General features: G+C 40.5%; 1 protein-coding gene across 3 annotated transcripts in view; it reads left to right on the top strand.

Annotated features, from left to right (window-relative positions):
* GALNT18 (polypeptide N-acetylgalactosaminyltransferase 18) overlaps positions 1-16,307 on the top strand; it is a 215,458-nt gene that overhangs the window by 156,137 nt on the left and 43,014 nt on the right. For 2 of the 3 annotated variants that reach the window (XM_063160600.1, XM_063160598.1), the window contains exons 8-10: positions 943-1,128; positions 5,274-5,411; positions 12,803-12,898. In XM_063160600.1, the coding sequence (XP_063016670.1) occupies positions 943-1,128; positions 5,274-5,411; positions 12,803-12,898 (420 nt within the window). The remainder of the gene's footprint in view (positions 1-942; positions 1,129-5,273; positions 5,412-12,802; positions 12,899-16,307) is intronic. The other variant, XM_063160599.1, reaches the window with a different exon arrangement.

The raw sequence follows: 16,307 nt of genomic DNA, 5'->3' as shown, positions 1-16,307 counted from the left end.
TCAGCAGAACCAAACAGTTTGGGTACATCTGGTCTTTCACCTGAGCAGCATCCACTCAACCATGATGAATGGGCTGCCTTGATCTTGTTAGGAAGCTTACATGATACAAGATACACAGAAAAAGGGCTGCTATGTAAAATAACTCATGTACTTCACTGATTCTTAAGTTTGCCAAAGTGGTTTTCTCTTTGGTTGAAAGCAGAAAGAGTAAATCAGAAATGAAAGCAGTAATTATGATTAATATTGTGTACTTTAGCTCAGTTGTGGTAGTGGGCAAAATTGAAATCTAATTGAGCAGGTAGAGTAACCTACATAAAGAAGCTATAATAAGAGTAGTTTCTAATTAAATTGTTCACACAGCATTTTCGTTAGGCACTCTTGGTCTTCATCTCTCCTCAGAAGGACTAGATCTGGTCCTTTCTCAACCATGTTTAAAGTAAAGTATAAGGTGCATTTATATTCCTCATCTTCATGGGACTTGAAACTTCAGTGGCCTTAAAAGCTGGTTAGCTTAGTTTCCCTACAATGACAACCTGCCTAGTTTATGATTCTGAGTAGTGCATGTATGGTCTGGTATGGACTGTGCAGAACCTCAGGGAAAAGTCTTGCAAGACTTAAAACTTGAACCAGGTGTCATTATTTTGAATTCCCTATAAATAATTTTATTAATAATGCTGAAAACAACTGAATTGATCCAGGCAGAGTGCAATGAGAGGCTACTGGCAATGTAGAAACTCTGTAGTAAGGTGAAGTAGCAATAATAATTTATGGTATGGCAAAGTAATAACCCTCCCCTCACAACCTCTTTGTAGTCCAAGAAGTCTTGAGTGGTTATTCTCCTTACTAACAATGAAGTAAAAAAATTGCAGTGTGTTTGCTGGAGGCCAGCAGTGCTGTAGGGAGCTGCCACTAGCAGAATGTCCTTTTCTTTTTCCCCGTTAGGTGTGGCAGTGTGGAGGAAGCGTTGAGGTTCTGCCTTGCTCCAGGATTGCCCACATCGAACGAGCGCATAAACCGTACACAGAGGATCTGACTGCTCACGTCCGCAGGAACGCGCTCAGAGTGGCTGAGGTCTGGATGGATGAGTTTAAGAGCCATGTCTACATGGCCTGGAACATACCCCAGGAGGTGAGTCATAAAGATCTGGGCTTTAGCTTTAGATCCTTTTCCTTTTGGTTACTTGTCACAGTCATATTTTCTGGAAAAACCCCTTTGCCCAGGATTCTTCTCCTGGGAATCTGAGAAGCCTCAGAGAAAAAGGAAAACAATAATTATCTGATTTGCTTCTCCTGTATTTTGCTCCTTTGGAATGTGTTTGGAGATTGTTTACCCACAGGTGATTGTTTCATTGGTTTCATGTGAGTTGTTTTGGCTCTTTGGCCAATCAGGGCCAAGCTGAGTGAGGGCTCTGGAAAGAGTCAGGAGTTTTCATTATTATCTTTGTAGCCTTCTGTAAGTATCCTTTCTGTATTCTTTAGTATAGTTTAGTATAGTATTCTTTAATATAATATAGTATCATAAAATAAGAAATTAGCATTCTGAGAACATGGAGTCAGATTCATCATTCCTGCCTTCATCTGGGCACCCCACAAATACAGTAGTTACTACCCTAAATTTTGATTTTTTTCTGGTAGGGTTTTATTTGTATGTATGTATGTATTTATGTCTCACATACAGGCATAAGATATATACCCATACATACACAAATTCATATAAACGTATGTGAATTGTTGTTGTCTCTTATTCTAGAATATTTTTTTTGTCTTTAGGTTCCTTAAAAATTAATTTCTTGTCAAGTTTATTCTCTTCACTGATGACTCTTCATGGATATTTTAAACTAGTAGCTGCAGAAATACGGTGGGGAAAAGCCATCAAATCTACATTGCACATCTTAATTTGAATTTTAGTCTCCTATTTACCATCACAGAGAGCTATAATTCCATCAGATTTGTGAGGAGAGATCTGCCAGGGGGTGTTGACATCTATTGCTGCAAGTGTGAGGTGTCTGATAAGCATTTCACATCAGAGCGAGGGTGGCTTGGTGGGTGGCATGACATGTTGCAGATTCTTGCTGCGACTCCCCACTGGACTGTTTGTCCTGATTTCTTTTCCATGGATGAGTATTGCTTGGTCCATTTTATTGAAGAGATGATATCAGATGGCCAACGTCAGAGTTCAGTTTGATTTTAGCTGTTCCTCATTTCTGTAGTCAATGGTATTTAATCTGTGAACAGCGATGAGCTGAAGGGCTCAGAGCTAGGGGACTGTATTTACTGAGAATCTGGGTGATTGTTTCCACCTAGAAGCTGGGAAGCATGGTTCTATTGAATTTGGAGTTTAACTTAGTACAGCTGTCATCATTACAGCAAAAGCAAAGTCTGGACTTAAATTAAAGGGCGGATTAGCTTTTCTTTAATAAAATATCTCTAATTTGACAACAGTTCAGAGAAACTGCTTTTACTGCAATTTTTGTGTCAATAAATAAAATGCTGTACTTCTCCTTTAGTTTAATTAGAAGAAAATGTTAGAAACAAAAAATCAGCTAAATACATGAAAGCTGGTGTTGGTTCAGCTGCTCTCAGTAGCTTCTTGCATCTCTTGTGATTAAAACTAGATAATTTTGGCAAAGTGGGGAAGTCATTGTCCTATTTTAGGTTGCAGCATTAGCCACATGATTTGCTATGACCATGAAAAAAAATCCTCTATAACCTGATATAGGAAAGGACTTTTCTGAAAGTTCCATGTTCATGGAATCCAAACTCTCCTCTACATGTCCCTGTTTTGAATAGTTGCACAGAAGTCCATACAGGAATAAAGACATTTCTGCACAGGATAGGGTTACTTATTTTAGGTCAAAGCAATCCCAAATGAATTTTATTTGTGAATAGCCTGGTAGATTTACATTTCAGTTTCTATTTCATATTGTTAATTATTTTCTTGAAGACTGGTTAATCTTCATAGATTAATCCAAGTTTTCATTTTTTGACTTGCAAACAGAACATTAACACAAAATTTAGAAATTCCTTTTGCTAACAAGGATGTACAGCATTATACACTGATTTGCATCATATTCATCCAGAGGTGATGGTGGTGTTGCTTAATCTTGTGCAAATTTGAGATCTGAATGCAATTAGAGAACAAATTAATAAAGGACGCAAGTTAAGTTGCAGCTGGACAATTACAGGAGCAATTCTCTATCTGGAAGCTAATGAATACTGGTAATGGACTATGTAGGTAATAGAAATGTATTTAGTTACAACAGTCAGGACTTTCCATGAAATATGTTATTCCAAAGTGTTAAACATGGGACCTGATTTTTTCCATGGAAGAATTCCTAGGTCTTTGGGCACTACTACTACTACTACTACTACTAATAATAATAATAATCCAAAGGAGTGAGGTGCATTTTGCATTGTGCTGTGACTGCCATCTTGGGATCTCTGTGCGCTTCTCTCTGAAGCGCTGAGGGCTTCAAATGGAGACCTCTGCTGCCATGGTGACTTCTGCATCCTTGACACTTGGATAAATAGATTCAGAAAAGCACTTGAAACCCAGAGGAAAGATTCTTCAAGTCCCAGAATCAGGAACTGTGCTTTGCATGTGTTCTGCCTGTGCTTCTGGTTTTGTTTGTTGGGTTTTTTTCCCCATCATATTCTCAGCTTTGGGGAACACACTCTCTTATTGGTGGTGATAAAGCCAGTGTGCTACGTGTGAGCTACTTTTCTTCTCCAGCTGCATGAAAGGATGTGATTACTGAGGCCCTTAATGCTCTTTCTTATACTGTGAGCTGTGAGCGAACAGGCACTGGTGCCTTCAGGGTTGCATGAGAAAGGATTTGGGAGGCAGTGGACCAGTTTAGCACTTGATCCCAGGATCTTGTTCACAAGATCCATTGATTGTCTTTCAGCATACTACAGCCTCTTTATTTAGTCATTTGCTGCAAAATTCAGAAAAAAATTGCCACTTTAGGAGTAGTTCTGTATAAAGTTTGACGGATTATGTAGGGCTTGAGAGGGGGAGTCACCATTTTTAAAATTGTTATGTCAAATTTGTGAATGCCAGATCATTGTTTCTTACTTTTTAGCATTCTTTATCAAAGTAGAAGTCGATTTTACTTTAGTTAGAAAATGCTTCCATAATAAAATATAGTTGTTCCATATTAGCATTAATTTAGTGCTTTGGGATGCAGTGGTTGTTTCAGCAGCTCAGAAATATAGATACTTATACAGATTCCTTTTTTCTTGTGTAACTAAGAAAATTCACTGCTTTCAGTGTTTTTTTAAAATCTTGTCAAAATCTTTGGGGTTTTCATGGCCCAGTAAAGGCTGTTGTTTAACGAGATAGATTATAAGATTTCCCTATGAAAATGTATTTATCCTGTGTTTTGCTCTGAGGCAGAATTCATTGAGCACAGCGTGGAGCAAAATGTCTCATTTTACTTCCTGTCAAGAGCAGCCACAGATTTGCACTTAGATCCATCTCTAAAAATTTCTGCTGTGTGATTTTGATGTGATAAATTATTGATTTTTATATACAGGGCCTTTATGAAAGTCATGCTTTGTGATCTGCTCTTATGAAAAGTAGAAACTAGGTTAGCCAGAAATGTAAAAGAGAATAAAAATTATGGGAGAGAATATTCAGCAATTGCTTTTAACAAAAATAACAACTTCTCTTTTTACATTACAAAAGAACTTTAATAAGTGCTATTTCAGAGAGGTGAGCAGAGCTCCCATTTTACAGTCAAGCAGTAATCCAGACTTCAGAAATGGCCAGAAAGTGTCATACACTATTGATTAGGCCACAGTGGGACACCAGCAATGCCCATGTTTCTAGGGCAACTTGCTACTTACTGCCAATTCCTTTTGGATTTGGAAAGTGCCAGGAAATTAGGGAACATCAGTTATATTCATTGGAAAGTGGATCTAAACCCCACTGGAGTCAACAGGAGTAGTGCCATTCACCAAAGCAGACTGTGGAAGAGACCCTGCCATGGTGAACTGTATCATATTTAACTGGGGCACATCTGGGGTATGTGTGGGTGACAGACTCACTCCACAACAAAAATGTGTTTATTGTCATAGTCAAAATGATGTTTGGCTCTTGAAGATGGTGCTCTGCAGGGCCAGGGGTTGGGCTTCGATAATCCTGATGGGTCCCTGCCAACTCAGTTTATTCTCTGATTCTGCAGTGAGGGAGATTCTGAGTGTGTAGTTTACACAGAAGTGTATCACTGATGTCTCTACGGCTTTTTCTGCCCTTTGTCTCCTGTGCAGGACTCTGGAATTGATATTGGTGATATTTCAGAGAGGAAGGCCCTAAGGAAAAAGCTCCAGTGCAAGACCTTTAGGTGGTATCTTGTCAGCGTGTATCCAGAAATGAGAATGTACTCAGATACTGTCGCCTATGGGGTGGTAAGGATCCTGTTTACATTTCCCATTGTGCAAACATGGGGGAAAAAGGTGTAATAGTGGGAGTAATTAATGAAGACAATGCCTGACTCAAGTAAAAGAAGCAGATCAGTATAGAGTCACTGGTTAAATAATATGGTTAGTTGACAGAGACAGCTGCTCTGCTGTCATTTGTGCTGAGATGTCCTGAGCATTACCTTCCCCTCTGATTTTTTGTTGTTTGTTTGTTTGTTTGTTTGCTTCATGGCTTGCATTCCATACAGAAATACTCAAGGTGTGATTTTGCAGACACATTGGAGCTGGCAGGTTTGTGGCAGCAGGGTAATTCACAAAATAGACTCAGTATTTCAACTGCAACCTTCTTAAGATTGTAGCCAGATCTTAATTTAGAATCATGGAGTCATTTAGGATGGAAAGACCTTTAATATCATCAAATCCAACTGTTAAGGGCTGATGCTTTCTCTTATTAGACTTAGCCATTTAAGGGAAATCCTGATCCACCCCAGAACAGGTACCACAATCAAAGACTAAGATTCCAAGTTTACCCAATCTCACATAGCTAACCCATGTAGAGCACCACTAGAGAGGTTCAAGAATCACATTGCATCCAACAGAAAGGGCAGCTAAATCCATGCATTGTGGGCTCATCATTCCTTGTGGGACAGTAGTGCCCTTGTCTGTGTTGCAATCAAGCTTGAGTTGCATGGTGCTAATTAAGGCAGAAGCAATTTTTGCCCCTCAGAAACTGGTAGGGCCCCAAACAGAGAGAGCAGGTGTGCATGGCATGGAAGATGAGCAGAGTAAATTAAAACAGGCCCATAATAAGGGAGTAGACCAAGGATGTAGGTCTACTATGTGAAAATGACCTTTTCACATTCTCTTCCACTGTCATTTTCACAAAAATTGATGACTTTGAATTAATTTTTTCTTTTTGTAAGACAATCCTAAATAGAAAATGTGATAGCAGATCTTGCTTAGTGAAAGGTTTGTCTTCAGAAAACTGAGCTGTGCAGTTCGCCAGTATGGCTCTGGAAGTGCCCTGAGGGTGCCACAGAGCAGCTGCTGTGTTTCAGCAAATGAAGGGATGTACACCTTGTGAAGTTCCATGGCCCCTATGATAATAGCTTAAAATAACCATGCTGGCTTTTCATACAGTCATACAAGAAAAGCACTTCCAGCAAAGGTTTAGGTCATTGCTAAATGCATGACTTAATGATTACCTCCCAAATTATTTCAGAACAATGCCAAAATCACACCTGCGTGCAAGGAGCCTCTGCCCCACACCATGGAATTGCCCTCAGTGATGCTGTGATCCAATAAACTGTGGGACTTCCTGAGGAGAAGGAGGCATAGCAGCTAAGTAGTGCATGGTTCTGCTTGTAGGTAGCTCTGGACAAAAAGTCTTTACAGGTAGAAGTGATACAATATAAATAAAGGATGGGTTGTGGAAGAGCTGAAGTACTCATCTTAGGATCATCTTCACATTGTGCAAGTCAAAAGGAAAATCAGCAACAGTGGTTTTATACTCTGCTGAGAGATTTTCATCAACCAGAAAGAGTAAGAAGAGTTTTTTACAGAAATACTGAGCACAGTGGTCAGCCTGGAGAAAGCTTCAGAGAGACCTTAGAGCAGCCTTCCAGTACCTAAAAAGGGCTAAAGGGAGCTGGATAGGGACTTTTCACAAGGATGTATAGTGACAGAACAAGAGGGAATGGCATTAAACTGAACAAAGGCAGGGTTAAATTAGATATTTGGAAGAAATTCTGTAAGGTTGGTGAGGCACTGGAAGAAGTTGCCCAGAGAGATCATGGACTCTTTGTCCCTGGACATGTTTGAAACCAGGGTGGATGGGTCTTTGAGTAACCTGGTCTAGTGGAAGGGGGTTGGAATGAGATAATCTTTAATGTGTCTTCTGACCTGTCTTGGTTTACAAGATAGGTGTGTCTGCTAGGGAAGGCAGAAAGCCTCCCTTGGAATGGAGAATGCAAACCCCCTCCCTCCCTCCGAATTACTATAATTTTGACATTAAAGGGGCTCTCAGGCAAAGATATGAGAATAGGAAAATACAGTTCTTTACTAGTATCTATATCAAGACAAAACAAAACAAGAACTGTGGCCTTAACAACAAACAGAACCAGGGAGCCAGTACCAGTCTCCTTGACTGCAGGCACTCTCCCCCTGTGTTGTTCACAGCCAGCAGGAATGTGAGAAATAGCTACTCACTTTTCATAGTTTAGGAAGGTTTATTAAACCTTATCAAAAGTACAACAGAAGACTGAATAAAGAAGAAAGGTTACAGTGCTGGGAGCAAAAGATTTTTCCCTGCCATGTGCTCAGCCCCCTCACAATGGAGGTCTTCCCTTTTTAACCCTTTAACCCCTCCCAAAGTTCTGTCCATCAACCCCTTCTTCACTGTCCAGTGGTGGAGATCTCTTCCTCAAATCCTGATTGGGGGTCAGGTGTTCCATAGTGATGACAAGCCAGCCGTCCCAGATGTCCCAGCTCCAGCTGCCCCCTGATAGCTGTGCGAGGGGGTACAGCATAACTATAAATCTATAAAACTTTTCTTAACCTGTATACATGATATTTGTCCATTAATTGTGAGAGTCAATCATTGCATTACTCATCTATCACAGGAATGAGCAGGAATCTTGGGCTGGTGGGCGAGGAGGATTAGCAGTTTGGTGGAAGGTGGAACTGCAGGGACATGTGGGCCAGGCTCAGGGTGTGGCTGCGGCGTGCAGAAACCCACAGCAGTACCCGACAAACAGCGGGGTGATCTGGTTTAGGGCAAATTTGGGAGAAAGCCTCCAAAGGGGGCCTCTCCAGAAAACAAACCCACACAGTCCTTCCCTCCAACAGGTTTGGGAAGGATCCCTTGGAGACAAGTGGAAAGAACCTGTTTATTTAACAGTCACCGCACCCCCAGCACACAGAATGAACAATACCGGATGACATTACACTTTCACCACTCTGAAAAAGATGACAAATTCAGAAAGTCTCTCTTGGGGGTGGTTGCTCTGTTATCAGTCTCTCTGGTGCTGGGGCAGCTGCTACCCAGAGCAGGCCCCACTAGGCCACACGGTGCAAACTCTCGGTGTTCCCAGGGCCCAGTCCGGAGCAGGCTCGAGTAGGTCCAAAAAAGGGAAAGGGAAAACAGTCCAGGAAAAAATTTGGACTGCTTAGCTAAATTGACTAAGGAGCAGAAGCGAAGAGCAAGAGCAAAGCAGAAGCAAGAGCAAAGCAAAAAGCCAAGCAAAAAGCAAAAGCAGCACAATGCACTGCCCTGTCTGTGTGTTCCGCCAGCCGTGGGGGAGTGGCTGAGAGCCAAAACCAAAACAAAACATTTGCTCTTCAGAGCCAGTCCTGAAGGCACAGAACATGATATCCAGCATAAACAAAACACCCCAATGGGGATACAAGCACCCCAATGGGGATACTGTCACCCCAGGACAGGGGACAGCGGGACAGCAGCTGCCTGGCTCCAAGCAGGGCAGGGAGAAGCGAGGTTCAGCATTCCTGGGGCACACGAGGTTCGGGATTCCTGGGGCACACAAGCAGGTGGCGATTGGTCCCTCAGAGCAGATCTCCAGCAGTACTGGTGAGTTCTCCTCGCAGTTAACAACAGCCTGGCCATTCTCTTCCAATGCCAGAGAGCAAGAGAACAGCTGCCCCCAAGCCTGTCTCTTTTCACCTGCCCCCATTCTCGTGTGTGAAAAATGCCAATCACTTGTTTTTAAAATTTTAAAAGTTTAATAGTAATAAAATGGTTATAAAAATAGCAGTATAATTAGAGTAATAATAGTTTGGGCAATTAGAATTTATGAGACAATAGAAACAAAGAGTTAGGGACAGTCCAGGTACCTTTTCTGGGCAAAATAAGCCTGCCACGTTAGCAGAGGATTAACCCTTAAAAGCAATAACCTGTTGCATATTCATACACCTCATCCACAATGCATAAATTCCATTCAAATACAGGATTCTGTCTGGGCAGTGTCAACTTCTTCCTCTGAATCCTGACGGTGTCTTCAGGGCTGAGCGAGGCAGGAAGAAGTTCATTTCTTTTGATAATGGGGCAATAAATTCTCTTTCTCTGAAAGATTCAGGTGTCCTGTGGCTGCTATCTCACTGTGAGTCCTCTCTTTAGAAAAAGTATCCTACATAGGATAGTTTTTATTTTAACACTATGTTATAACCTAGAACCATATTTAACACAGTACTTAAGAAAATTAATACAGCATAACTTTCTAACATAACACATATAATAATAATTTTAATATTTGAAAAAAGCCAATTGTAAAATACACATTTTTCACATCGTGGTATCTCTGCCTGCCCCCCCAGAGAAACTCCCCAAAACCAAAGGAGTTCCTCTCAAGCACCCAGCCACCAGTGCTTCTTAGCAACTCAGTAGGAAGAAATTTCACAGGTAACAAGGAAAGAACAGAAGAAACCCAACCCTCAACACAACCCAAGCCATTCTATGATCCTGTGATTTAGGTACTGCCCAATAATACACATGATTATCATCAGCTGAGAGAGATGTGAGGAGCAGACCTTTTGTACCATTACAGAGAAAGTAGTGGACAACTATGACAACAGATAAAGAAGGCACATATTGTGAAATACACAGCTTACTGTTTTATGAAATACTGTTGTATGACACAAGATTAAGTGCCCCTATCCTTCTAGTAAAAGAATCACTTGGATGTCTGATCTTTTGTGTCTGCTTTGCTGTTTGCTTGCACATCTTACAACAGAGAAAGGTGTGATATTTCAAAGCATGTCAGCTGCTTTCTGATTCTCTAAATGCTTCCATTCATCAACTGGTTTCATTTTTTTTTAGAAAATAGAGATACTGCTACTATAGCATTATCATCAATTTTAAAAAATCCTGAGTAATTGAAAAAGCTGTCAGAATGGGGGTAAAGGCTAGGATATATGCACTTACAGAGACACCCCATATATTTATTTCCTAAATCCTACATTTCCTCATGTTCTGTGAGAGTTAGGGAAATAGGTGCAACTTATGCTGTGGAATATAGCTAGGCTTGGGATTGGAAGCAGAGTAAATATTTGGAAAGCAAACTTCTTTCTAAATTGTGCAGTACCCTCCTATTTAGAAGAAAGCAATGTCACTGGGCCAAAAGTTGTTGTATTCAGTGTAACAATCATTATTTCTGGGTTTCAGCACAGGGATTGTCTGTTATATTTTGTATTGTTTTTAAAATTAAGTTTTGGTAGGCCAAAATTGCATTACGCAGGTTAATTGTTGGTTGCCACAAAGCCACTAGATTTTGTAAAGTGATTGTTCCTCAGAATCTGGGGCTCAGATTTTGAAACAGCAGTATTAGTTAACAGGTCAGTGGCTGTTTTGTTTCTGGTTTTTTCCTACCTTTATTATGGGAAAAGTTTATAACGTTCACACCATGACAAGCATTAGGATTGGAGTTGATGGAAGAGGCTTTGAAAATGTTAGGGAAATTAATCCACAAACACCAGAGGTTTATGTCCAAATGGGAGACAGAGGAGTCCTTTGACTTTAATCGAATAAAGGGAGAGGCCACAGGGAATTCCCCAGGGATCTTTCACATTTTTGGAGGATGCCGCCTCCCTTTTTATCCTAATTTTCTGGCTGCATTTCCCTTCTCTCATTCCCCATTGGCTGAGGTGCTTGAGAGGTACAGACTCCCCGATATGCCTGATACCGAAGATTTCCCTCTAATGTACAGCCCTGCCTTTTAATTTTTAATTCTTATGGAATTCAGGGGGTTTTCTACCCCATTGTTTCTTTCATCTTTCAATGTCTAATTTCATTTCTCAGCAAACCTAAAGTTTATTTGTAAAAGCAAATATCTTTCTCCATCCATCAATCAGTGGGATCCTTCCCATTGTTTCTTTTATCTCCCAGTGCTAGTTTTACCTACCAGCAGACCCACAGCTTGTTTGGAAAGACAAATCTGCTATTCCTCTCACAGAGAGGATGGACAGTGAAGAATTGACTGACAGACTTTGGGAGGGCAGGGCTACCTGATGGAACACCAGTGGTATAAAGGTGGAGCCAGCCACTTTGTGGGGGAGCACGTGGTGGTTTAGTTCCACACTTCCAGTGCTGTGCTTTCTCATTATTCAGTCAGTTGCTGTATTTGTTAAGGTTTAATAAACCTTTGAAATTTTAAAGTGTGAGGTCATTTCTCACAGGTAATGGTAGACCCAGGCATGAATTAATAAGGCTGATATTTATCATTGGTTTGGATAGAGGGGGTGCTTAGACATTTGTTTGTGATTAGAGTCATGGCTATGCTGACATTATGAATAAGAAGTAGAAAGCTCTGACAGAGAAGATTTTATGTAATGCTCAAGGCTTTAATTTTTGAGAGTAATGCCAGTATTTATACCTCATGCATATTTTCTCTCCAGTGTTGAGATGCATCCTGTCCATTACTGGATTTAGAGTTAGGTTTAGAGTTGGAAGTCTTGTAGAGATGAGTTGATGGTTTTGATTTTATTCACTGCCTGGCTTCAGCCTCTGATTTGTCCACTCTTGTTACATGCAGCTCTAGGCTTCCTTTCTAAAGATATTAATTTGGTTTCCTCAAAGGAACCAAACCAGAACTGCCCAGCTAATTACAGGTGGTTGCAAACCACATCTCCACTCCTTCAGGCAGTTGTCCCCTGTTCTCTGAGCCACTCTAATACCACTGAACACCTTTATGCACATCCATGGGTATGCAGCCCACATCTTTGTCCTCACACTCTGAACAGACCTCCCAGCTATCTGTGCTCATTAATTTAGCACTTCACTATTAGGAAACTCTGTCTCAGCATGGCCTAGGTTTTTCACAGGGCTTTGTGCTGACCAGGGCCAAGTACTTTGCAGTCTGTTCATTGCTGTGCGTGGGTTAGCCCAGAATAATCAGGGGAGCTGGTGCATAACAATTGCCCTGAAGTCTCCAGATGTCAGCTGATAAAAGCAGTTTTTAGAATTATCTGCAGAAATCAGAAGATTCTCATAGAGATTCTTAAAAGCTATTTAATACCTCATCTATCTTGCTCAGCAGGATATATTCAGGTTCTCTCTATAGTGTGTACCAGAGACTAAATATTTTTAAAACATATATCAAAAAATTATTGCTATCTCTGAAGGCTTTTTGAAGTATACCCTGCCTGAAACTTTGTGCAACATTATTGAAATCAGTGGTGCTAGATTATCTGCAGGGAAGTATTTAGTCCAGATGCTTTCTGTTCAAGATCTTCACTGTAACATATTTTAATTTTGCATATTTCCTTCCTCAACTACATACAATTTATTTTCTCAAAGAAAAGAAAGTAATCACACCACCTTTTTCTCGTATAAAACTTGCTTGATTTCTTTTTCCTTCTGTTTGTTTTAGCTGCAGAATTCCCTGAAAAGTGATTTGTGCCTTGATCAAGGGCCAGACACAGAGAATATCCCAATCATGTATATCTGCCACGGAATGACACCACAGGTTAGTTTGTCTAATGATCTCTGATTTTGCTGCTGCTGTTAGCAGATTGTGTGGGAGGAACCACCGTGTACCTGTCATTGTTTTCCTGCAACAAACCCTTGGTAAGATGTTTAGTAGCTCTTTTAAACAGAGGCAGCATTATTTCTGCTGTAAATGGAGAAGCTGTGGTATAATAATGCTTTGACAAGGAAGTTGATTTTTTAATTTTGAAAGAATTTAAGGAATATGAGAGTCAGCACTGACCCAGATTTGCTGATAAAAGCTTTCATTTCTGATCCTTATGCAGACCGTGCATATGTCATATGAATGAAGCAATGCATTTTAAAACATTTTGCATACATGCATAGGTATACTCAGAGTTTATTTATGCATTATCTGAAGATGCCTGCTTTTTTACTTTATTTACTGTGTCATTTACATAAATGTGAAATGCGGAGCCACCTTCTTCACACCATACAGCTGTGTCAAATTCCAAACCCTGTTCTTGTGAAAACCCGTCCTATAAATCTCCTTTTTTTCTTTCTCTGCTGTTGTTCTGTTACTGTAGTATGTGCCAAAGACTCAAATTACCAAAACATTTCCATCTTCCTACATAACAGCTGGATTTACTGACTTGGCAGACAAGATGTGTCTCCCCAGCTAAGGGCATAAGTGAAAAAGTTTCAAGGCAAATCTTGACAGGAAAAATAATGTTGCATGGCCTCAAACATGGTTGTCAAAGACAGATGAGCAGATTACTTAACCTTAAAAGTAATACATGCATAAATTATGTAAAGGAAATGTGGGAGTGACCAGAGAAACTGAAAAATCCCTCCAGTTTGAATGATTTTTCAACATGACTACGTTTTATATTTGCTTTCTTGAAAGGACCCTGTGGAGTAATGGAATGTGGTTGTACCCAGGAGTTGTCAGTTACCTGATCCGACTATACAGCAAACGAATCCTCACAGTATCTCAGAAATAAGCACAGAGCAGCAGGGTGGCCTTGTCCCCTGTGCCCCATAGTGAACTGGGAGCACGGGCTGGGTGAGCTGCAGATATGATTCTCTGCAGCTCTGCCCAGCTGCACATGCTGCAGCTCTCTTCTGCACCGGCTCCCTCCGCCGAGAACCTTTCATACTGATCACTAGTGGCATCGTGCTTGAGTAAATTATGGATGAGGAAGCCAGAAATACCTGAAGATCCCATCCATCAGACTCACTCACTGGATGGGCTGTGCCTTATTTGTCACATAATGATGTGGGAGCCACTGTTAGCCTGCAGAAGCTTTGCAAGACAGTCCTCAGTGTTTGCAAAGGAGCTGTGCAATTCACCCCTGGGCCAGAGCCTTTATTCCTCATCTCCTGGCAGGGCACCATAACTCTCGTGGCACCTCATCTGTGAGAACAACACGCTGCAGGCATGCCTGTAAATTCCAGTTAGAAACTTTAATTATAGTTGAGAGACAACGAACAATAACAAAAGTCACTTCAATTAGCACAGTGCAGTATTCACCAGATAAAGAACTACCTTTGAATGTCAGCTCAAGTTCTGTACAAATGAGATAGCAGCAAACAAATGAGTGAGGAGAAAGAGACAAGGGGAGCTTTTCTAGACAAGACTCTACTCCTTCATAATTAAAATGCGGTGTCTCCTCCCCATTACTGTGTATTTCATTTTGTAACTAATGTTAAAACAACATCCAAAAGAGCCCATATTTGGGTAAGATCTCAGTAATGACAGAGAACTTTTTCAAAAGAGAATTAGACTTTTTCTGTGTTAGGGATTATGGTATTAAGAGGGAAAGAACGAACATCACTCAGCATACTCCTATGAGATTTCCACTGTGATGTTGCATCTCTTGCTTAAGCTGAGCTGCAGCCCAGCCATGTACTTTTTCTATTATATATTGGAAATATTTCTATAAATATTCCTTTTAATCTTAGTGATCTCGCGAATAGCACAAAAGATACTGGTAAGATGTTAATTTTATTCTAGTAGTGGGGAAATGCTGTTATTTTTCCTACCTGGCAGTCCTTACCAAAACAGATTAGTGCCCTGATTCAGGACTGGCTGGTTGAGTGTTTGGGTGATGCTGTTCCTAGCTCAGATGCAAAGTTTTTCTGTTGTAGCTATTCCATTTACAGTTTTATTGCTGCCACCACTTGGCACACTTGCATCTAGATGTGCAATAATATATCTGACTGCCAGGAACCACTCCCGCATATGTAGTTAAGTTGCTATTATTAGTTACTACTACAGCCTCTCTTCTAACTTGGATAATTTCTTTTTTTTCCTCCACTAACTGCTTTCAGATGTTTTTGAATTCTCATCTTTTTGCATGAGAAGTGGCTTAGATAAGATGTTTGACATCAAGGAATTGTTTTACAGTCATAGGTACAGCTACTGTTTCCTTTTAATATGTTTTATATAGGAAAGAAATCATCAAAGGCAGTAAAAAGGGAACTGCATTCCTGATATTAAAATTCCATGCTTGTTTTATTTTTAGACAGTATCAAAACATCACGTATAGCTTCATAATTAAAAACAGTAGAAAATATCCTAAAATATTGCAATTAAATGATCAGCAGTGTATTTTCCCGTGGTGCTTCTATTTCATTTTAAATAGAATCAGGATTAGTGATGCTAAAACTTCTGTGATTCAGATTTCCAAACCTTTCCACAGTCCACTCTGTGTCTGCTGTCAGTAGCATTGACATATTCACAGTTCATTCCTGCAAGTATCTTTGAATGCTTTATAACTGTGTTTATTTCATACTTCCATTCTACAGATAAACTGATGCAAATCTTATGTGTGCTTAAATACTAAGATGGAATAGAAAATCAAAATTTAATCTCTCCATTTCTGTAGTCCTCTGATACTACTAATGTGAAAGAATTCCTCACAGCAGGGTGTTTGGCTGGGCCTGAAAAGACAGAAGGTATTTGAAAAACTGCAATCGGTGCTTAGGTGTGTTTCCTACCCTCCCTTCATGTTCAGAGGGTGCCTTCTGTGGCAACTGTATTTTGTCCCAGTCCCCAGGAGCCTGGACACTTCAGGAGTTACAGTACTGAGTGGAGCACCTTGAATGCTTGACTGGTGGAAAAAACAAAAACGGTGATGATCCTGCAATGCACTCACATGAATTTAAGTGAAGAATTGCTATTCCTTTACCTTTTGTAAGAATGAATTCATTACAAAATGCTGCCCAGATAATTAGAGTTTCTGCTGAGAGGATCCTTGTCCAAGTGGTGGCATCTGAACATGGCTAAGTAGCTCATCCTCCCAGTTCTTTTGCTGAAGAGTATTTCTCCCTAAGAATCACATCTTTCCATTCCTGCCTTTAGACAGTCTGCTCAAACCAGCACTGTAATTTCTGCTCCATCTGTACAGCTGCACAGAGTGTTGGCATAACTCCCCAGCTCATCT

This window comes from Melospiza melodia, chromosome 6 (assembly GCF_035770615.1).
Source record: "Melospiza melodia melodia isolate bMelMel2 chromosome 6, bMelMel2.pri, whole genome shotgun sequence".
NCBI lineage: Eukaryota > Metazoa > Chordata > Aves > Passeriformes > Passerellidae > Melospiza > Melospiza melodia.
The sequence above is the reverse complement of the archived record's forward strand: the minus strand, read 5'-3'. Positions and strand labels throughout refer to the sequence as shown.